Below are 24,974 nucleotides of genomic sequence, written 5' to 3'. Positions count from 1 at the left end.
GGTATGCTTATAACAGAAATTTACCTAACCTCAATTTACAAGATGTGGAAATTAAGTGGTTTGGCCACAGAGGATTAAAATGTCACCAATTGATACCATTGGTGAAAACCTTTATGCATTTGCCAAAACCTGACCTGTTAATTGTGCACTGTGGAGGTAATGACTTGGGCACTTTGACTGGGGTAGGACTGGAAATGCTTTTAAAGGACACCTTTGAGCAATTAATGGCACTTTTTCCTCAGACTGCCTTGGTATATTCAAATATATGCCAAAGACAGAAATGGAGGTGGTCGAACCAATTTTGTCCACAAATTGAGAAGTCGAGGAAGCATGTAAACAAATCTGTTTCAGCTTACATGAGAGACCATGGAATGGGCTCCGTGTACAACAATAACTTGCGTTACTACATGCAAGATATCTACAGAGGAGATGGAGTTCACTTCTCAGATGAGGGCAACAGAATTTTCATTCTGAATTTAAGACTGTGCATTGGTACCTACTTATAAGTACCTAAATGTACCATAAACCCAAAAGCTCTTCTCAGAGCTACCCTACATCTGATCACTCACAATTATTATTTTACTCTAACTTTTTTCACTAATTTTCAACAAAGTACGCTCCCCGGGGCGCCACCCGGTACGCGAACCAGAAGCTAACCTCGCGAAATTTTTAAAAAAAATGTTTTTTTTTCGCACATATGGGCCTCCTCAGCCACCCTCAGAAAACCTAGGGGGTCAAGATAAGTCTACCGTGCCCCCTTCTACCCATTCTGAACATTAGTTGCCCTCCATCTTGTATCTTAATTCGACCGAAACACAAAATGGTGGACTCCCGTAACGCTTCAGGTTCGCGTACCGGGGCGCTCGCCAGTTCGCGTACCGGGGCGCTCCCCGGGAAGCGCTCCATCAAAAAAGGTGGGAAAGTAATTTACAGAAAAACGACTGGAGACACTTTCACCAAATATAGATTAGCTCATACTACATACCAATCCCTATCATTTTCACAAATTTGATTGAAATTCCATTTAGCCATTTAGCCTGTAGACCTCTCTAAATACCGTGAGGTAAATTACTTCACAAAACACATCTGAAGTGTTGGAATTGACAACCAATGAAAATGTTACTTTCATTTTCTACTTTTTTTTACCTGACATTTGATTGGTTATATACCTGAATATATATAAAGGAAGAGAAGGAAACACACCCATTTTGACTACTACTTCCTGGTGTACATTTCAATTGGATTTTCACTAATCACTTCAACTTCTTTGTAAAGGTAAGTTGTTATTTTAAAAACTGAAGTATATTGTGCACTATCAGTTAATATGGTAAACTTTTTCTGATAGTTATATACTATCCCTCTGTAGTAGTTATAGATTTAGATAGACTTCTCTGTTATAGTTATGGATGGAGTTAGGTTTCTCTTGTATAATTATGAATTTACTTACGTTAAATCACATACACTTTTTTATATTCCTACTTCCACTCTGATACTATACACTGCCCAAAGATAAATTCACTGATAAAAACTGCCTATCTAAAATTAATCCCAACAGTGCCCTATCTCTACTAATATATATTTTTTACACTTTTTTATATTCCTACTTCCACTCTGATACTATACACTGCCCAAAGATAAATTCACTGATAAAAACTGCCTATCTAAAATTAATCCCAACAGTGCCCTATCTCTACTAATATATATATTTTTTATCCAAATTTCAGGCAACATGGAAAGCGAACAGAACGTTTCATTTCAAATTGTCCTGCAAGAGAGCAGCCAAGAATTAATTGATCCAAATTATATAGAATTTATGGATGAAACTTGGGACCAAGAACTACTGCAATGTGTGCAAGCAGTAGATGACCTCCTTCAAAATGAGGACATTTTACACCCTCAGAGATTACAAACTATGTTCAATGAAAATGACGACATTTCAGACAGTGAAATGTTAGAAATGTTATTAAATTTTGAAACACAATCACAATAATAAATAATTGCTTAAAAAATAAAGAAATAAAAAAATAATCAACAAAACCAACAATCAATTAACATACAGTATTTGAAAAGTCTATCATTCTTTTTTCCTTATAGTACGCTCCCCAGAACGCTTCCCGGTTCGCGAACCGGGCGCTCCCCACGCAAAAAAAAAAAAAAAAATTTTTTTTTTGCCCTGCGGGGCCCTTTTAAAGCCTCCACATCAAACCTAGGGGGTCAGGGAGGATCTACTATGCCCCCTTATGGTCATTTCCCCCTTTGTTTTGGCCTCCTCTTGTCTCTCGATCCTGCCGAGAGACAAGATGGCGGCCGCTCCGGACTGTTTAGAATGTTGACAGACACCGGAGAGCCAATCAGCTTCGCTTCGCGAAGTTCCGTTACGCATAAAGTACGCGAACCGGAGCGCTGCCCGGAGCGCGCTTACAGATATATATCTTTTTTTGAACGTTAATTTCTCAAAATCCACTGGAGCACATATATTGAGACCTAGCAAAGGCACATCGGGCTAACAGTCCCTACAATTTTGCCAAGTTTCGTGCAAATCCATTCAGCCGTTCGGGCTAAAAGTGAGGCCAACCGCCCTATGGAAATTAACATTGGAAAAACACGTTTTGGGACCCCCCTTTTTTCTCGGCCCCCCCTTGACGAACCCCCCCCAAATTTCCAGGGGCTGCTCAGAAACAAAATGTTCCATTTTCCTGAAAATTTCAGCCAATTCCGTCCACAAACGCCAAAGTTATTAGACATAGAATTTTCAAAAATCCCATAGGGAAAAAATCCTAACTATATATACCTACTGGCGACCGCCAGTAGGTAATATATATATATATATCCACCTCTATAATTACTGAAAAAAACAAAGGTTATAGTAACGCTATAGTTAGGTGAATATGTCAGTGATAACATTAACGTTTTGAACTAAAAAAGAACACAGAATGTCACCAGTTATAGTTAGCAGCGTTATCTATAACTTGCAACCCCGTTATGCACTGCTTATGACCTCACATATGACATCAATCATGACATGTTCTGACATTATTTATGACATCACTGATGACATCAAATGCCATTATTGATGACATCACTGATGACATAATCCAATGAGTGTCAGTTTGTTTTATAGTTTACTTAGTGTCGAGTAACTACCATATACTTCTCAACCTAATTTTGTAAAGCCTGTTTCCAGCTAATGGGTGTAAGTGTTTACATAATGCATGTGCTCGTAATGCACCATAGCTGTGTAGAGGTATTAAACCTGTACAGTTTCGACAACTGTTGCATAGAATGTATACTGTTCTTAGTAGTTTCTTTGGAATATTCTGGTGTATTGTTCATGAGAGTTTCACTGTTTTTAAACAGTGTGGTATAGAATGGACTCTCTCCATAGAATAAACCCAGTGTGTTACAGGGGTTTGTTACAGATCAAAGCTGTCCGTGGTAGTGCATTTTTTTTTTGAATTGGCCTTCTCTATTTTGGCTTTCTCTCTTTTTTTCGGTGATATTCCAATATTCTGGTACCACTTCAGCCCTCAGTGACTATCATAAGTAGATGATAAAATCTGACTGAAATTCTCCCTTTATATAGAATGTCCTTTCTGTATATCATAAATATATATATGTATATACACACACACATATTCTTGGAAAAAAACAAAGGTTAAAGTAATGTAATAGTTAGGTGAATATGATCCTTTTATCAAACCTAAATATGTTACGTCCAGGCACTACAGCCACCCCCCCCCCATATTGCCAACAAAGCGCTTCACAAAGCTTTCGGCTGTGTGCAGTGGGAGGTTGGCTGTAGGATCTAGCCCTGGGGACCCCATCGACAGGGCCATTTATTTTAATTAAAGGGGAGGGGACCGCACGGCCCTCCTCCCCGACCCATTATTGACACTGAGGACCCCTTCCCCTACTGCCACTTATTTAAATAAAGGGGAGGGGCCCTTGTGGCCCCCTTCACATGCCTTTTTAGGCCCTAGGCACCCCTAGATGATTTTGGCCCCGGGGACTCCAATCCCTCAGGGGCCAGCATCATTTTTATGGCGAGGGGGGCACTCGGCCTTCTGCCCGGGCCAATTTCGGCCCTCGAGACTCCATCCCTGGCGTATTTTTCAGGGGGAGGGGGGCACGCAGCCCCCCTCCTCTGGACAATTTTGGCCCTGGGGACCCCATCCCCGGCAGCAGTTTTAGGGCAGAGTGGTGCGCATTCCCCCCTCCCTGGGCTAATTTCGTCACCAGGGATCCCACCCACCCCTGGGCCCTGCACCATTTAGAAGGGGGAGAGGACACACAGTCCCCCTCACCAGTCTGATTTCAGCCTCAGGGATCCCCGGGCCTAGTCTTAATATTAGGGGGAGGAGGCACTGGCCTCCATCCCGGGTTGATTTTGTCCCCGGGGACCCCATTTCTTGTGCTCCGGCAACAACTTAAAGGGGGATAGGGGCAAGTGGCCCTCACTCTGGGCCAATTTCAGCCCCGGGAACCCCATCCCCCAGGGTCCAGCTCAAGAGAAGGTGGCTTCCTTGATGCCCACCTAGGTCACCCACCACACTGTTGTTGGGGGTAGTGGGGGAAGCTACAAGGCCCCTTCAGCCTCAATCAGTTCCCCACATCCAGCGGGAGCCGGCATTCCTCCCGCCCGGCGAGAGCAGCTAATAAAGCTGCTCCATCCGGGCAGGAGCAATATTTAGATTTGTTTCCCTACCCGCATTACTGCCGACAGGTAAACCGATCTAAAGTCTGCTCCCAGTGGGCGGGAGCATTTTTTAAGCTCTCACCAGCTGGGAGAAGACTTGGTGAGTGCTTCCGCTTGGCAGGAGATTTAAAAAAAGCTCCCACCAAGCAAGATCAAACACAGGGTTCCCTGCCCGTGCAGGTGCAGGCAGGAAAATCATTATGTCTGTGGGTTGGGCACCCTGGGACATAGCCTGTGAGCTGGCACTAGGGGATGTTGTCTCCATGGCCATTAATGGCTCAAGAAGGTCGCCTTCCTTTAAAAGAATGGGCTCGGGGTGGGCTGCCCGGGGCCTTTTTAGGCTCAGGGAGGGGGCCTTGCAGCACCTTCCCACCATAGAAGTACATTTCTGTCCTGGGGGTGGTCTCCCTGGGGCCTCTCAAGGCTCGTGGTGAGGGCCCCTCTCCCCATGATAAGATCGGTCTCAGGAGTTGGATCCTAGGGGCCTCTAATTGCTTAGGGAGGGAGGCCATACAGCCCCTTCCCTTTCTAAACACAGTCCCGGGGTAGGTTCCCCGGAGCATAATATAATTAAATGTGGGCAAACTGTCATTTTGTTTTTTTGTAATTTTCGATCTTGCAAGAGTGTTGCGGGTTTGCAGCATTTTTTGCTTTTTTTTTGCCTTGGGGTGTCTCGCCCATGGGGCCTAGGTAGTCAAAGTATACCTACCTTGCCCCGTATATTTTTTTTTTTTGTTTTACAAATTCAGGACAGGGAACTAAGACCCCGAGTCCTGTAATGACGTCTGGCAACATTTTTCTCATGTTGCTGGCAGCCAATCAGAGCGCTTGCTCTCACAGGAGTCTCACTCCCACGGGAGCAAGATGGTCTAAGGGAAATAAAACTCCCTGAGCCAATCGGAAAGCTCTTTTTTTTTTTATTCGCGCTCCCACAAGGGCCTCAGAGACACTCAAGAGCCCAACTGTTCAAATATCTATACTTGTTTAACCTTTAATTCTTCAAAAACTACTGAATGGATTTACACCAAATCACAAAAAGCATAATCTGCGGACCAAGATCTACCTTCCTGACAAATGTGGTGGAATTCCACTCAGCAGTTTTTGCAGCAACCTGTCTTAAAGAAGTCTATGGAAAATTCTGTGTTTTGGGACCCTCCTTTTTTCTCAGCTCCCGCTTGACGAATCACCCCCAAACCGAAGATTGTCAAAAAGTAGCACCTTTATGGAAGGTTTCGTAGAGACTCGTAAAACAGTGGCAAAGTTATTAGCTTCAGAAAAAAAACTTTCTCTGGAAAAGCAGACCTAACCATAATTGCATAGCGGCAACCACCACTAGGTAGGCAGTGGGTAGTTCCCAAGTTCAGGTCTTTCATATAGAGCACTTTACAACTACAACACCACTTACACTCTAAAACTGCTCACATCAAATACCTGTCTTTCTAGCAGAGTTTTTAAGCATAGGATTAGCTAATCCTAAAATAAGCCTGCCAAAAAAGGTTTCCATCCATGAGGAAGATCTGTCCCTAGAGCGCAGGCTATTTCCCATTAGAAGACACTGCAAGAATTGAGCCATTTTCAAGAGGTCCTCACAGTGTTATACCGCAAATGGCACTGTGTGTCCCAGAGGCAGTAAAAAAGTCACTGCTTGCTGCCATGCAGTTAACATACTGGGAAATAATGATTAAAGGAAAAAACCCACAAGGGCAAGAATTTGGGCATTGCCCACAGGTAGAAATGTCCTATTTGGACAAATCCTTCCTGGGCTGACACCGCAACAGAGCCTGATATGTAAATCTTGAGGCCAATTTCAGAGGTCACTGTAAATTTACTTTCTGTGGCTTGTGTAGAGCAGTCCAGTCTCCAGCAGCTCTGCCCTAATTTTGTTCAAGAGAATTTCTGCCATCTAGGGGATAGGAAGCAGTGTAAGCAATTATGAGTGTAATATCTAAATGTATTCTGATCAAACACTGGCTTCTCTTGTTTCATCTCTTCTTCCTGGCCATCATGTTGATTGGGTGCTTGTGCGCCAGCCTCAGCACTTATTGAGTGTTCTCACCTATCACTATGAAATTTGAATATTGAAAGCTCAAGAGATAACCTCCATGGTTTTCGCCATCTCCTGACCAGGATTCATCCTCCAGGCAAGGGGACTCCTTGAAGATATGTTTACCAGGGCCGGACTGGGAACCACAACCTGCCCTGGCAAAGTGCTCGGTCGCCCCCCCCCCCACTCGGGGGGGTTGGAGGTGCCGCCGAGCTCTTTGCCGGGGCCGGTTTTCGGTCAATTTTGGTCCAGGGGCGATTTTGCAGCTATGCTGCAAAAACGGCCCTGTAAAAAAAACGGCCCTCAGAGGTCCAAACCCAGCCCCCACCCGTACGGCGCACCGGGAGATTGCCCGGTGCCCTCTATGGCCAGTCCGGCCCTGATGTTTACATATTTTGGCAGGTTGGAGTTTCAGATATACTTTTTATTGGTTTGAGGGATTATTTATTTTATTCATAAGAGTTTTTGAGCTTGAACCTAACCAACCTACAATGACATAATATAACAAGAACATGGCAGTGAATAAATGACATTTCTTTAGCATGTGTTCACAATAAGACGCTATAAGAAATTGGGTTTATGGTTGAGGGGGTTGTAAACCCTACTCCAGCAACAACCACAGTCGTTGTCAGTGTGAACCAGAAAAGTCACTATCTTAACCTGTGCTTAACCTTCTGGTAGCTTGGCACAAAAGCAGTCAAGCGTCACGTATTGGCAATGTGTAACGATTTTATGCAGCACACAAACAGTAATTAAGTGAAAACACAACATATGAAAAATGCCAAACCAATTTAGCGAAAAAGAGAAAATGTTATTAAATAAAATGTCACCAAAAAATACTGCCTAAAAGGTCAAAGCGCCAACAGCTTGTATATGGTCAGGCGAGACCGGGGCAAAGTCAAAAGTTAAAGCCGACTGCAATGGAGGTCTCGAGTGCAGGGTTCGGATAGACAAGGTGTACTGGCCCTTGTCTCGGCTTACTTTTGGACGTAGAAGAAATTTGGGGAAAAAAAAGTTCCTGTGAAGGTAAAGTTCAGCAGCCCAAGGCAGCCAGCTGTGTCTGAGGAGGAGGAGGCATCGTCAGGGAGCCGCTGGGCTGAGTTGCAGTGAAGATTTCTACCTTCGGACTTTATCACTTTTTTGGAAGTCAAAAATCTCCAGCGGGATGAAGCTGCAGGCTGTAACTAACAGGTGCTCCATGGGGCCAGATACTTTCGATTAGAGGTCCCGAATAACAGGTTTTGCAGCTGTAGAGAAGAAGGTAGTGGGAGCTACAGTGGAGTCAGGGCAATGGGCGCTGCACCTTGGGTGGATTGGTAAGCAGGTAGGTCTTCGTCTTCTGTCGGTTCTCAGGCCACTTTTTGGTGACATTTCTTTTAAGTCCCAACTTTTAGGATTACACAGGATCAGCACCATAAACACTGTAACCAAGGGTCCAGGACTTGGAGGGCACCATTTGGGGGATTAGGACTCATATCAGCAGAGGTCAGGTGCAGGGATCAAGGTCTCTGGAGCTTGTTATATCAATGTAGCTCACACAGGAGGCCAGCCAACTAGCCCTTAAGATCTCGCTGGTAGTACTGGGTTCAGGCAGGAAGGCAGGCCTCAAGGGGCAAGGAAAGGCTCAATCAGTAAGGGCAGCCTTCTAGTAGCAGGAAGGCAGTCTTCTGAGGTGCAAGGCAGACATCAAGCAGCAGGGTAGTCCTCTGGGGGTCCAAGGCAGTCCTTCCAAAGTCTTCCACAGGTCCTGGAGTGTACTGAAGAAGTGTTCTGAGGGTCTAATATGTATACCTGGGGCCAGCCTTTGAAATGTCGGAATCATCTAGGCTACCCCCACACATGGTTCTGGAAAGTTCCTTCCTTCCCCAGCCAAGGTTCTAAGAGGTCTCGGGTGACAAAAGCATAGTGTCAGGTTCCTTTGTGTGTTTGCTGGAGGCAGCCCTTTTGATGTGAATGTGGGACATGGAACAGCTCCACCCTCAGCCATCCTGGCAGTATGGCCCATCCTGTCAACAAGTCCCCTTTAGTCTCACTATCTGGGAGGAGCACACAAAGCCCAGCAGCCAAGCTATTCACTTTCATGTGACCCAGGACACTGGCAGTACGCAACAAATGGGTAGGACAGGAAAATGCCAGCTTTCTAAAAGTTTATAAAAAGAGAAATGCTGGCCCTGCGATTTTTGATAGCTATATTTTGAGCAACAAACCAAATCCTTGTTATGATTTGTATGGTCGAATTTATTTAAACCATTTACTTTTTCATATAAATCTCATTAAGTTAAAGCATTGATTGCATGAGAAAAACACTACGTACATACAATTTATACAAAAACATTTGACAAAGAATTTTAACAAAAATACATAAATACATATAACAAAATGACATCCAATCATTTAGTGTACATAAATATACAAATACGGTCATACGAGAAGCATCAGTCGTTATGTAGTATTAAGCAATGAAGCTATTTGCAGTAAGGAAAAGAAAACAAAATGAATTGTAACAAATACAAATTTTCAATTGTCTGATAAATAAACTTGAATTCTTTCTGCTATTGCCAATTCCTTTCTGCTATTGCCGACGCGTTTCGAACTCGCTCTGGCATTTGGCAAGTTCTCATCAGGGCTTTCTCGTATTATTTTTCTGAAAATTATGTACAAAGAAAATGAGTGAGATTTTGCAATCCTCATTTTCGTCCCCTATATACATTGCCCCCTACCAAGACTTTCTAGAAAACGTGTACCTTTATTTTCAAGTTGCTCAAAATATAGCTATCAAAAATCGCAGGGCCAGCATTTCTCTTTTTATAAATTATTCTATGGTCCAGCTGACCCTGTGTCCCGGGACCTAACTCCTTATTTTCTGCAAGCTTTCTAAAAGTGGCATTTTGAGAATTGTGACCATTAAAGAGGATTTTAAATTACAATTTATTTGAGTCCAAATAGGACATTTCTACCTGTTTCCAATCAAAAGTTAGCACTTAATAAATGTAATAAGGTAACATAATGTTAGCCTATGTAGGCCTTACAGTAGTGAAAAACAAATGTAGAAATGTTTCACTGCCAGGTTATGTAAAACTTAAAAACACATGTCCAACTTTATAGATTCACTAGCAGCCCGTCCTGACGTTGTCCTGGTATGAAATAGAATGTGTGTAATGTGTGTATTCAGATACGGTCATTCGCGTGTTCCCCCGCTTGAGGCCCAGCTGCAGCCCTGGTTGATGTTAGCAGGCGCGTGTCCCCCCGCCTGAGCCCGGCTACAGCCCTGGCTGATGTTAGCAGGCGTGTGTAATTTGGTTTAATGTGATAGTTCAGTACCAGCGCGCATGAGAGGCTGCAGTAATTGTCCCCGCAGACACGCTCAGTCGCGTGTTCCCCCCGCTTGAGGGCCAGCGGCGACCGTCCAACAATTAGAATTGTGTGAGTCTTGAATGATTGTTTCCCACTGTTCTTATTTTTTTATGACCCACACCTACGCTCTTCGGCCCGAGTGCTTTTTAGACACACCCAGGCCAAGCCACACACTGCGTTCGGCCCTTTCAGACGCACCCAGGCCAAGACACACACTGCATTCGGCACCCCCAGTATGTGTGAGACAACGGGCAGTCCCCCAAGGGAGTCTTGCGAATGGTTACTTACCAAGCGTCGAGGTGAACGCCTTTGTGACGCCCCCAGCGTGCCCCTTGATGCGGTGCAATTGCGTAATTGGCGCTTCACATGGCATGAAGGGCGGACACATGCCCACAGCGCGGACACACGCCCACAGCGTTTGTCACGGCCCCAGCGTGTCACGCCCCCAGCGTGTCCCTTGAAGCGGCGCAATTACGACTCACATGGCATGAAGGGCGGCACGTACTACACGCCCCCCAGCGTTTGTCACACCCCCAGCACACGCCCACAGCAGAACGCAGACGCGCCCACAAGGGACTACTTTGCTGGCACGTTTCTTTTACCTTTTAAATGTATATGGTGGCCGTCTGCATAGCCTATGTCCTTCTGCTGCAACTGCCCTTTCCAACGCTGTATTGGGTGTTGTGATTGGTGCTGTGGTTACTGAGATTACCCACCTCAAAGATTTGGGCTCTCTCTTTATAATATTAGTATGGATTGATACCCCTCGGTTCCTTTGCGCCAGAATTTGCAGAGCTCTGTCGCCGGTTCGTAAATCCCCGCGGCAGAACCACGCTCCACAACCAATTCCCCCAGCTGGAGAAAAACGGGACGAACTCGCGCTTGTCTTCACTTATGTGCTTTTTTATTTAATCCTCACAGCATGGAGTTTCTCAAGCAGGCAGGCACAAATCTAGGCGTTTCGGGATAGCATATTCCTTGTTCACGATCAATTCGGCTCCAGGCTCTCAGTCTCAATATAGTGAGTCACATTATTACATAATTTCCTGTTTGATGTTATTTTGGCCCTCGGCCTTCTGGATGATTTAGTTTTTTGCCATTTTTTTAATATTTTTTTTTATACGTCTGCATAGCCTATGTCCTTCTGCTGCAACTGCCCTTTCCAACGCTGTATTGGGTGTTGTGAATGGTGCTGTGGTTACTGAGATTACCAGCCTCAAAGGTTTGGGCTCTCTCTTTATAATATTAGTATGGATTGCAGCCTGCCCTGTGGGCTGTTCAGGGCCTATGCAGGGGTCACATATATGTATTAAAAAGTAAGGTCTAGGCCTGACAAAGGATAATTTTTCCAGGTCGAAGTGGCAGTTTAAAAAAGCAGTAGAGGCTGCAAAGGCAGACCTGAGAAATTGTTTAAAGATCTACTAGAGCTGGTGATACAAACATGTAGTACCATGTACTTATAAGTAAACTAAAGGTGCCAATCAGGTGTAAGCCTATTTCACGATGGTTTAGGCAGAAAGCACAAGCACTTTAGCAGGGGCAAAGTGTACAGAGACCAAATGCCGATAAAAACAAATTTCAGACAACAAAAGGGGTGAAGGCCCTGCAGAGAGGGCCAAGTCCAGCAGACTGATTTTTAAGGCCTTGCACAAAGTCCTGAGGGATGCTGAAAGCCTGATTTATTTAGAAAGAGAGTTCAGGGATTTGGTGCATAGTTGGAAATACTTGGTCATATTTGTTCTGGTTTAGATTGGACAGTCGAGGATCACGCGGGCTTCGCTTTTCATTGTTGATGATTACGAATGAATGTCGAAATGGCAATCTGAAGTAGTTGTGATAGATGTTTTACACTCAGTGTTTTATAAATTTCAGGGAAAAATACGCAGGTCGCCACTTAAGTGTAAGTGTTTAATCTGTGGTTAATATCCTGACATAGAGTTAAAGGTAGAATATGGTATTATACCAACATTTATGTTTCAGGTGTAGGAAACTGGAGATGAGATGTAGAAATTAGGTTACCACACATTTTTCAACGTGTTTCCTCGCGTTTTCACCAGCAGAAATATGTAGTAATCAATGTATCCGTTGTGTTGCATAAATTAAATTAACATAAACTCACTCCAACCGCCTTCATTACCACATAGATTCCCAACTAACCAGACAATATTGAAGAAGCTAATTGTCTAGATCAGTGGACAAGGTCATGCCTCTACCAAACGTCTAATTGTTGAGGATACAGCGGAAAGATTGCAGCTTAGAAGCTACTAGCTACATCTGCTGCCTTAGAAACTGCAGTTCCATGCTTTGCCAAGATTTCAATATGGTACCCAGAAACTGTATGCTAACTGGTTGAGTGACAAGGAACTGGGGCTTTTGTATATCAATACCAGCAAAACTAGAAATGTCAACAAACAATGGGGAAGATATCATAACAGTTTTTACTGGTGCTGGTACATGTCTTGGTGGTAGGTATGGCTTTGCTTTGTGCAAACTTTTTTACCACTGTATTTTGAAAGCAGATTTTTGGAGGCCGTAATCTGTGTTAAAAATATTTTTCCATATTTGTTGTGTTGGTAATAAGTTGTATTGTTTTTTATGCTGCTGTGTTTTGCCCTGCTCAGAGGGGGCATATCCGCAGGGCCTGGCCTGGCCTATGCGTAGGCCCTGTGGACAACCCCCATTGCATATGACTTTCAGACATGCAAACGGCATTGACCGCACGGACTGCCCTCCACCTATTCCACCACAGACAGCTACATATGGCAGTAGGAGATTTTATTTGTTTTTTACGTTTTTAAGGTTCTAATGTTAACAGCACTAGGATAATGTCATCAGTGATTCATCAATGATGTATGTTAAAATGTGATGGGTAATGTTATATGTAAGGTTATATGCAATGGATGATTGGATCGTGAGTTATGGTTAATTTACCTGTTTTTCTCCGGGATATATTGTGTGGACACCGGTTGTTTTCTCAGGGATAATTTGCAGGGGCATAGGTGTTGATTATTCCACCTGGTAAATACCCAATAGTAATTATATGACCCAGAATTCTGATCTCCCTACAAACTCCTATTTAAGTAGGGAACATAATTTATCCTTAAGGCCATAGCCTCCACATAATGTAGGGGCGTACCACATACACGGAGAGTAGGTGAAGAACAGAATCAGTGGAATGCTACAACTTTAGAAAGTGGTACATTTTGTTTGTCACTGGAATTTTTGAAAAATGTGCTGCTTGCGGCTGAAAATGTAGGAGCATATGGTGGCATTTCGGAAGTAATTACAGTGCACAACAGAACACAACACAATAGCAAAAAATAAAACAAGATAATACAGCATGAAAAGGTCACTATGCACTGGGTGCTGGCAGCTCATGCACGTTTGGATGGAGGTCCTGGCTGAAGGCCACACATCTAAAGGTTTTGTGCAGTGAGGATTGGTAACCCATGGTGGGTTGAGTGCAAGGCCTATAGCGATAGGTTAGGCCCTGCAACAAACCTCCGCTGTGCAAGGCTGAAGGCTAGAGTAGTGGGTGTTGATCGCCTGCTGAGGGTTAGGCAACAAGTTTAGCTCTCTGTAGCCAACAATTGTTGCTCTTGGCAAAAGGCCATGTACAGTAGGTTACCCATGGAGGGGTGGGCTCAGGGTTCTTTGCCAGCACTTATGTGAATAGCTGAAGGTCTTGTGCAGCAGAGGTTTACCGTCTCTGGTATATTAATTGTAATCGTATTAATATACGCTTACTACCCCTGACGAGGTGTTGGAAGAGATTTTCAGCGAGTAGCACGCTACTCCAGAACCCAAAGGAATAGTGGTGGATTAGTATAGGGAAATATAACTTGTTAATTTGAGCGGTGGACATGTGAGTCTGTTAGTTTGATTGAATAGGATGAAGGAGGGATAGAGAAGAGAAGAGTTGAGATAGTGTTATTTGGTAGATCATATTAGTTAGATGAGGTTTGAGATGAGTCAAAGGTGGGATAGAGGAGGAAAGAGTCTAGAAAGGGTTATATGGGAGATCATAGTAGTAGAATGAGGTTCGGTATCAGTCAGAGAGTGGAGGTAGAGAATATATTGAGAGAGGTATAGGATGAGATATGAAGGCTTTTTTTTCTTTCTTTCTGTCCACTGTACGAAAGTAATAGATATATAAAACTACATAGAAAGGGTATACATGTATAGGGAAAATAATAAAGAAACATAAAATTATATAGCGTGGGTGTGTGTGTGTGTGTATATATGTACATAAATATATATATACATATACATATATTTGTGTGTGTGTCCTCATCTAAGTCTTGCTTGATACCCCACCCCTCAGTTGCCACTCTGCTGCATGCAAATGTCTCCAGATATATCACTAGATTTCCTTGATTTCAGTCCAACACCTCCTCCGCCCTCGTCCATTTATCTAGTACAACTCCACCTGCACTCAAGCAATAGCAAACAATTGTTCCTCAGTGGTGCTCTCCAATAATACCCACAGCGACTTAAAACTACCCTCAAAACTACCCCTCTGCTGATACCCTCACTCTCCTCTTCCTCTCTGGCACTCATACCATTGTCTGCTGTGAGCTGCTGTACCATTAATCTAATACCCCTTATACCTGTATCTGCCTCTCCCTCCCACACAATCCCGATTTTCAAAGAGACCAGGTTATAAAATGATAAGAGCCCAAATTATTGCCATTGTCGTGATATTCCCTTGGCTCTAGGTCTGTTATGAGAGGAAGCAAAGGGGCAAGGCGGAAAGGACAGGACGGCAAAGCTACTTGGTTTATTTGTAATTATTTGCAGCTGCTCCATTTTTAGGATGTACAAAGTGGGGAATAATATTTCTGACACCCGGGGACAGCCACTTCCTTGAGTAGCACACTGAGATAACAAGAAACATCTGTGGGCACACATTTGCTGTGCAGATGAGGTTACCTATACACTGGCTAGAGGACATCAGGCCTCAGAAGATTTCCTGGTACTTGCTTTAAACTAATACAAACAGATTTCTATTTTTGGAACAACGCTGGTATTAGTGACTGAACTTTGATATTCGGTTGTTTTTTAATTTGTAGTGAATTTGAGATTACTGTACCTACTACTGTGTAATTGTAAAGCGCTCTGATACCCTAAAGAGTCATGTTTGAGCTATTAAAAACGTACAATAAACGTGTTACGAAGAACAGATAAACCTTATGTGATTGGGTAGAGGGTCCATGATGACAAAAACTGACGTCGTTATGGGGAATCGCATATACATGTCTTTATCCTACTTTACATCCTGCTGAGCATAGGAGGGGTTTCATTAAACCTTATTTTAAAGTTTTGGGCCTGAGGATGTTTTTGGTGGTACGTTTGGGTGTTTTAATTCCGAGTGCTTAAAGTGACACTAAGAACTTAAATTGTAGGCTGACATGACACCAGACTTTTCAACTCTACTGTTAATTAATAGCAGTGATTCTGGGCCTGATTTAGAGAAGAGAGGATGCATACATTAATTTTTAATTTGACACTGCAACAGCTTTATGGGGCTAAATCATCTTTTATCTTGTCTACTTTTCACGACGGTGCTTCCCCAAGCATCCCTTCCATCTACATACACAGATCGAGGAAACCACTGACTGGGGGTCTGGGGACAACTGCACTTAGTGCCTCTATCTATTCATGATATGTTTTGGCATGATCCCTCACACTTGTTGCCACTTGGCTGTTACCCCCCTGGTTAGAGTAACCGTACGGGCTTACTTCTGCTTATCCTTTCCCCCTCTCTCCCGCCCCACCTACCCTCCCCTTCAACCGACTACTTGCATCAATCCTAGGCTCTTCTTTGGCAAGCAGTGCTACCACAAAGACAGTACAAAGACCCCCTAACACCAATCTCCTGTACAGTGTTAGGTAGAACCCTCTATTCTAGGCTTTTTGGTCACTCACTTTTTCAGATATTATGGGGCATATTTACAAGCCCCATGTACCACCGGAGGGTCACTTCTTTTGACGCTCCGGTGGCATAGCACTAAGCTACTTAACATGGCTTAACGCCACCGTGTAAATATGGCCCTTTCCACCGCAGTCCTCTACGGCAAAGGGGCATGCAATGGGTGTTGCAGTTGCCGTTCCACCACAGCACCCAATGCTTTTTGACGCTGCCCCACATTTGCGAGGCTGAGGCAGTGCCAAAAATGCCAGTGAATACTTGGTTTTAGCATGGCAATATGAGGAGAAATTATTAATTTCTCTTCAATTAATATTGATTGTTTATGTGCAGGAAGGTGTCCCTTCCTGCACATAAACAATCGCCACTGCAGCACAGGCACTCTTGCAACATGGCGGCAGAGTGCATGCGCTGGCGCTAGACAGCTTTTTTGCTCTAGGGGAAACACAAGGGTGTGCCGTGTTCTTGGGAATATGACACAACCCTGTGTTTTAAAAAAATGTTGATGCTTGGCATTGCCAAATTTAGCGTAGCACCGCGCTCTGACATTTTTTGTAAATAGGCCCCAAAATCTATAAAATCTAAAAACAGTTACAGTGATAAAATAGACCAAGTGTGAAACCCGAAGTGATTTCCCAAAGCAGAAAGATTACCCAACTAAAAAAACATTACCGATCTCTACAACACTCAGAGAAGTACTTTTTGAAATCGAAGAAACTTGAACGAGTCCCAACTCACACAACATGAAATTCCATAGTATCTCCCAGTGCCAAAAAAGTACTCCAACAGTTTCTAATATTAGCATGCGTAGTGCAGACTGGGGAATGTGTTGCTTCCTGAATCTTTCAGTGTTGAGGTTACATAGCATGGCAGGCCCAGATTTATGTTTTTATTTGCCAGATATCACATCTTTCCTACAGGCCCAGCTCCCAACCAGAGCACGTGACTGCTTGCAGTAACCCACAAGCAGATGGGCAGCACTGCAGTTGTTGCAGTGGCTGCATTGCAGATGTATGGAGCTACTTCTGGTTTTGTATTTTGGCCAGGGAGTGTCGGGGAAAGAATAGGTGGAATTTGTTGCATGTGAAGAGAAGCTCCACAGTTAAACACGTTGGTAAAGATTCCTGGATTCGAACCATGCTGCACCCTTTAGTTTATAGATACCATTGACTTTTGGCCGTGAAATGATACTAATAATTCATTCTATTGCAAAGCAAAAGTGCAAGTCACTATTTCATAACTTATTAGTCTTGACGGGTCAGTTTGCTGAGTCATTTAAATATTACAAATTCATGTCCCAGCTGTGCCCAATCACGTGCAGAATGCATCATTTCACTCTCATTGGAAGTGAGTGCGCCATACAAATTTCTAGATTATTCCATTCCCTTCTGGACACTGTAGTGCTTGTTAAAGTGTGTCATCAGTGTTCCCGTTTACTTAAAATGGCGCAGATGCTCTCACCTAGGGTCGCGATATCGTCTCGTTGCTGTTACTCAAAGTGCCGCCTTTGTCCTCTTGGCGGCGTTTTTAATAAAAAGTATACACTGTCCATTCAAAATCAAGTATTTGCACTTACCGTTATTTATTGCCCCTTGGTGGGCTTTCAAGATTGTATGATTCCCTTTCACGTGGTTTCCATTTAATAGTGACTTTTTCTATTATTAATAATGGCTTGAAGCAAAAAGATGTGCATATCAAGGAATGAAAGTATTCTGCGTTGGCACTGCCTTTCCCAAATATTGCAACCCCTTTTCAACCCCCTTTGTCTGACAGCGTCCACCTGGACCCCAAATCACACTTTAAGTCGTTAAAAGAATATTTCTTTCTTTCTAAGGAAATCAGTGTGGGGTGGGACCAAAACACCATCTGACACAAATATTCTGTCCAAAGTATCGAACAGTAATATCGCTCCCATTCGAGTTAATATTAGTTTTGTAAATAATATTTGCCTCAATGTTATGTCAAACGATATGTCTGTCTTTGATATTTAGTCTAACAACCATCAGTGCAGTGACGTGTGAAGAAAAAATCAACATCATTTATTGAATTTACTTCATTCCAAAAAACTTACCAGTGCTGGTGTTGTTCGTTAGTTTACCCCATGCAATCCTTACTGCATAATAATCTCAAACACCAATCAGTAGATTACTAACAACCCATTTGGTTTAGTATAAGGTATGGATAAACGATAGGCTTGGAGGAAATGTTTTAAGCCAGTTTAATCTTGCTTTACTACTAATAGGTTATATGTACTTCGCATAGTTTTTGTTTACCCCAGCTTTATTTTTGCTAGCAGGGCACTCGTTTGTGCAGGGAACGTGTAGAACAGGCAGCATGCTCTGAGTTAGAAACATTCACCAATGTGATTTTGTAATTTGTGTGGTGTGCATAATCTGCGAGAAAATTACCCTTATAAGCTATGGAAAAAGTATGCAATTTACCCCACACATAATAATAGAACTAAAATAACCAATGCCACGAGAAAAACAAGCCATTACAAGTCTAGAAAATTATTAGGTATGTATACATGCTTACATGATAAAGATATTGTAAGTACAAAATGAAACAAACTTGCTATGCATTCTTTTTAAAAATGTATAAAGTGCCTACTTCTATGTCTTTCACACAATATGGTTCTCCTGCTAGTAGAGAGACCAACTCTGGCTAAGCAACTGAACAGAACAAGAGCTGTTTAAGTACATTTAAAAACCTAAGATGCGGTTCCAATGAAGGAATGTGAGCTCCACACACCCTTCCTTGTTCCACCTACCAGTGTCACAGTGCATGGTGTGTGTAGCAGCCATGATGAGTGTCTGTGGTGTGTGTCTTATACAGCTATTCTTAACCTGTCGTTCGGGAAACCCTGGGGTCCGTAACGCCTGCTCAGGGAGTCCACGACTGCTTAGGAAATTAAATAATATTAACAGAGTTTATAGTGTGCATATAAATAAAGAAGAAACATGTAAAATTGTAAAAGTTCCATAAATTTGAAGGAATTTGAAATTCGCTGAAAATTAAGTTGGCATCCTCAGATTGATTTGTGGGAGGAGCGCAAGTGCATTATACAGAATATAGTATGGATGAGGGGTAGCCTCAATTGAATTTAGAAAATCTTCACCCTTCCCATTAAAATTAAAATGCTGTTTTTTTAACTTTGTTTGCGAATTAAATAAAACATTTCACCATTTGTATATTTGTTTGATGAATGCTTGTTTCTGTATTTGTGTGTATTGTTTTGAGGTTCAAATGATGGAAATTGCTTAAGGCTTGGTCCCCATCCCAGTAATGACTCAAGTGGGGTCCTAGGATTCCAATAATGATCGAGAGGGGGTCCCCAGATTGCAGTAATGTTGTTGTTGTTGTATAATCTTTATTCGGTAAAATTGCTCACCATAAAAGAATACATTTTACACAATAAAACAATAACAAAAACTATCAGCAGTAAAATCCATGATTAAAAGCCTACACATTATACAGTACAGTTGTGATTATTATGGACCCCAGTCAAACATCCTCATCAGTACATTATTACATAATGGTTAATACCTTCAATTCCATCCAGTCAGATCATAGCGACCTGCCAATGAGGCCTGCTAACGATTTGGTAAAGTGGAGTATAACTTCAATCTCCTGGAACGCGTCAACCATGCACTGCTCAGATATTTAGCCACCCCACATACCATGGCAGAGGATGTTGGGTCCGTAGCAAGTACTCGTAAGGCCATTCTGTGGCACCTCAACCCCAACCCCCTACATACTGGTTTCAGCCAGACCTTCCTTGCAACTTTGTAAGCGGGGCTGGCAAAAAGTAGATGCGCCACAGACTCCTTAGGAGCCGCGCACCCAGGACAGGGTCGCGAAGGACCACCAGAATTAGACCACCCCGCGGTGAACTCATGCACCGGAAGGGTCCCGTACCTGAGTTTTAAATAAAGGGCTCTGTCTAGAGGCTTGGTTATGAGGTCGAGGAAGGGTTCCAACTTTCTAGCCCATTTAAACTCTAGAAACCGTTCAGTGAGTAAACCCCCAGCCTCACTGCGTGTTGCCTCTACCTGCACCCAATCCCAGTATAACTTCTTAATCACTGGTTTGGGGGGTGGCATTTGGCTCTCCCACACATCGCTCAAACCCACTTGGATCACCAGTTGCCTCACGTTACTCAACCACCCAATCTTATTACCAGTATCGAGCAGTATTAGTTCATCCAGCCCAGCAGCGTATTTAGCAAGCTCCTTGGTCCTTCGCAGCCGAGCCCAGAAGAGTAGTGGGCGCAGCCGCACTAGATCTTTGAAGGCTCGTCTGCCCAGATCTAGCCGCAGAGGGATTAACGGAGTAAAAACGGGTAATGATTAAGTGGTCGCTATTTTCACTCATGTATAACTGCTGTGTTAACATGTGCAATCTGCTAGGTACTGTTTGTGGCAATAACCCGTTGTTCTGACACTGTATGTACACTTACTGGCTTATCTGTGAATTTAAATAAAGTTTGGGACCATTGGTCTTAAAATGATTAAGTGGTCGCTCCAGAAGTTGAAACATTAAGGACCACTGGTGTGATGTATACATTTCATAGTGCTGAACTGAACAACACAAAATCCTATATCAACAAAATTAAACCTGGCAAAAAGGAAACAAGAAACTCTATTCCTGACGCAAGACAGAGGAACAAGCTACTTGCATTGTTCCGAATTCTGCTCAAGGTATTGATAGTTTAGTTTTTATTAAATCTGCAGGAAAAAAAGGTAACACGTTTTTTTTCTTTCAATATTACAATTGTTAGGAGGAGTGGGAAAGTAGAGACAACAGGAGAATGCAGGGAGTGAGAGTGGATGCCAAGGGTGAAAGTCAATGGCGGTTGTGAAAATGGATACTTAGTGTTAAATTGGCTGCCATGTGTTAAAGTCATTGGCAAGACTAGATGCTGAGTGTGAAAGTGTAGGCCGGATTTGCCAGGTGGGATACTGGTTGCACAGTGAGACAGTGGATCAAAGTTGAGAGAATGGCTGGTAGGGTGGAGAGAGTGACTGTGTGTTGACTAAATTTGGAATGAGAGTGGGTAAAAGATACAACTGTGACTATATGGTATGAAACTACTGAGGCGGTGTGTTTGGATAGGGTGACTATGCGGATAATGATTGAGATTGGTGATAAGCAATAGTGTGGGTGGGTTTGTAACTCTGGAGAAATGGCGTATGTGGAGAGCGAACAGGAGGATTGGAGTGCAGATTTTGGGCAATTGGAAGGAGGAGCCGAGAGGTGGTGAAAAGAGTGAGAAGTGGTTTCGGATGACTTGTAGTCCACAAAACGCAACTGGAAACATTTTCACAATCTGAAATTGGGGACTCCTAAATATGTGGATTGGCTTCTGATTTTATTGACTTCTGAGTCATTGACTCCTTTGGTAAAAAGTTGGCCAAGTAGTTACTTTATACTGATCATGTTTTGATTGCAGGCTGCATTATATATGGACTATACAGCACAATTAAGATGAGCAAAGTGATTGTACACTGTATTCTCTGGTCACATAATAGAGAATTTAGCAAAATGATTATGTTCCAAAAACAGTCCCTTTCCTGCTCCCGGTCATGTTAGCAGCAAAAATTGTGTAAAATAGTGTTGGCAAATTCTTTTGCCCCTAAGTGCTGCTTTGGTGCATACGTTTAGTGAATCATCGGCATAGACATGAGATTTAGCCATTCTTAGTTTCAATTTAAACCAGTCTCAAAACAAAACACGCTCGCTCTATTTTTAATTACATAAACAGCAACCTGAAGAGTTAATAAGATCCAGTTTTTCACAGGGGCAAAACTTAAATAATAAGTTTCAAAATGTTTGCTGGTTTTTTTCAAACCTACAAGTCCACTGAGAAGATGGTTGCGGAGCATTTTGGAAGCCTGATAATAAGTTTTTCCCTCCTATTTGCAGGTGTTCCCTTTCCAAAGAACTTCCTTCAGATCTGCAAGAAGATCCTCTGCAGACTCTTCAGGGTCTTCGTCCATGTTTATATACACCACTTTGACCGCATCATTGTCATGGGAGCGGAGGCGCATGTCAACACCTGTTACAAGCACTTTTACTACTTTGTGACGGAGCTCAACCTTGTGGACCGCAAGGAGTTGGAGCCTTTGGTAAGTCTAAAATAACGAACATTGCATTTTAGAATTACAATTTACGTTTTAGAGGCCAAATTCTTTTTAATGTGCGCGTGTATATATATATATATATTCATTGAAAAAACCATAGGTTATAGACCATATATAGTTAGGAATTAGCATTTACAAAACCTTGAAAATTCACTGAAAAAACCATAGGTTATAGACCATATATAGTTAGGAATTAGCATTTAAAAAACCTTATTTTACTCACACAAAACCAATGAAATTCCATATATAGTTAGTTGTACTAACTATATATCGCGCACCCGCAATCCACTGCTGATCATGTCACATATTACATCATTCATGACATGGTCAGTGACATCACTGATGACATCACTGATGACATCACTGATGACATCACTGATGACATCTCAAATGACATCACTGATGACATCACTGATGACAACATCCAGTGACTGTATTTTTCTGTAAAGTTAAAATATGTCTTACATATTGAAGAATGAGTGGATGTATAAGTGTCTGGATGAAGGATTTAGTAGGTGCATGACTGACTGTATGAGTGAGTGGTTAAATGTGTCTCATTGAGTGCATGGGTTAGTGACTAAACTGTCTTAATTTGTGCATCATTATGTCTGTTGTTCTGTAAACTGCTGCATGTGTTGATCAGTAGCTATATGAGTAACTATATGGGTTATTGATTGGTTGCCCAAGCATTTGTATGGGAAACTGAGAGTGTGTGTGGGTGGCTGGGAAGGTGTATGACTCTGTGCATAATGTATGGGTTCAAAAGTGCATGTGGAAACAGCTGTATGGGTGGTTGACTGTGTGCATGACTGTATTGGTGAGTGAATGGATATCTCAGTGCTACATGTCAAAGTAAGTACATATGTAAAACACAGTACATGTGAGAGTTGACATATATAAATAACTGTGCATAAGAGCCAGTGAATGTGTGAGTGGCTGTATGGATCATTGTGAACTTGTATCCAGGATTGTATAAGTGAGTAAATATGTTTTAGTATATGTTTGAATAAGTAAGGTGTGTTTAACTGTATAGTTAAGGAAATGGAGGTGTGATTGATTGTTTGCATGACTGACTAGGTGTGTGTGTAACTTCATGGATGAGTGACAATCTGCGAGTCTGTGTTTACACTGAGTGTATCTAAGGTTATATTAGAGTCTGAAGAGGTTCATCGTATTATCACATGAATGATGTCATCAGTGATGTGATCAGTAATGTCAAATGAGATGTCATCAGTGATGTCATTAGTGATGTCATTTGAGATGTCATCAGTGATGTCATCAGTGATGTCATTTGAGATGTCATCAGTGATGTCATCAGTGATGTCATTTGAGATGTCATCAGTGATGTCATCAGTGATGTCATTTGAGATGTCATCAGTGATGTCATCAGTGATGTCACTGACCATGTCATGAATGATATGTGACATGATCAGCAGTGGATTGCGGGTGCGCGATATATAGTTAGTACAACTAACTATATATGGAATTTCATTGGTTTTGTGTGAGTAAAATAAGGTTTTTTAAATGCTAATTCCTAACTATATATGGTCTATAACCTATGGTTTTTTCAGTGAATTTTCAAGGTTTTGTAAATGCTAATTCCTAACTATATATGGTCTATAACCTATGGTTTTTTCAATGAATTTCATTGGTTTTTTAAAAGCTAATATCTATAGCTGTAAAATTTATTCTTCTTTAAATCCAAAAATATATTTTATATGTTTATTAATAATTTTTTTTAAATATTTTTTTTGTTTCGCTCCCGGTCCGCGAACCGGGAAGCTTCCCGTTAGCTCAATTTGATTCCGCGATCCGGTCCGCGAACCAGTAAGAAATCAACATAGTGACGGTATCGCGTTGCCGCGTAATGCGTCTTATGACGTACTGCGTTAGCGCACCCGGAAGTGCCCCGGGGCGCGGACCGAGGCGCGAAACGCAGCTCCCCGGAAGCGATCCGCGGCGCGAAAGCGCGACGTATCGCGTTGCCGCGAAATGCGTCTTGTGACGTATCGCGTTAGCGCACCCGGAAGTGTCCCGGGGCGCGGACCGAGGCGCGAAGCGGAGCGACCCGGAAGCTAACCGGGGAGCGTTCCGCAGCGCGTAACATGAGCGTGAGAGGTCATGTGACTTGTTAATAAAACTTTTCATTGGTTCATTTCACTTTTAGTTTCATAATTATGGAAGGCTAGGTCAGGTGACCTAAAAATAACACTTTTCATTGGTTGAGAAGTATTGTTTTTTTCCAAATGATGAAAACCCCTCCTTCTTTCCTCACTCTGACTTTCATCATTGTGAGAGGAAGACCTATTTTGCTTGTTGGAAGACCTATTTTGCTTGTGTGAAAATGGCTTCATTGGTTGCTTCAGCTGGTGGACCCCCACCACCACCTCCACCTCCTCATGGGAAGAGAGAACCACCTCCCCAGGTGATTACCAACACTGAGGAGGAAGATGAAGAAATGGATGAGGAGGGAGAAGAACCACAATTCCTGGAAGAGTTGCCCCGGGTTTCCAGAAAGAAAGCCAGTTTCATCTGGCAGTTTTTTTCAATGCCTCGTGGACAAAAAAAAGTCAACGCGAGGTATGTCACCTGCCTCATATGCAAGGAACAATTGTCCAGAGGGACGGACAAAAAATACAGTTATGGTAATCACACCATGCATAGGCACATGACGAGGAAACATCCCCTAAATTACAGCCGGGCGGAATTAAGGGATATGCTGGACAATCCTAGACCAACTCCTGTGGCCAGACCAACAATACCGGTTTCTTTAACACCAGAGGAGGCACGGGAAACTGTGCCAAATAT

General features: G+C 42.7%; 1 protein-coding gene across 1 annotated transcript in view; it reads left to right on the top strand.

Moving 5' to 3' along the window:
- MOB3B (MOB kinase activator 3B) overlaps positions 1–24,974 on the top strand; it is a 492,992-nt gene that overhangs the window by 372,000 nt on the left and 96,018 nt on the right. The window contains exon 3 of the mRNA XM_078676717.1: positions 21,949–22,151. Within this exon, the coding sequence (XP_078532843.1) occupies positions 21,949–22,151 (203 nt within the window). The remainder of the gene's footprint in view (positions 1–21,948; positions 22,152–24,974) is intronic.

Source organism: Lissotriton helveticus, chromosome 2_1 (assembly GCF_964261635.1).
Source record: "Lissotriton helveticus chromosome 2_1, aLisHel1.1, whole genome shotgun sequence".
NCBI lineage: Eukaryota > Metazoa > Chordata > Amphibia > Caudata > Salamandridae > Lissotriton > Lissotriton helveticus.
This window is presented reverse-complemented; position numbering and strand designations above follow the sequence as displayed.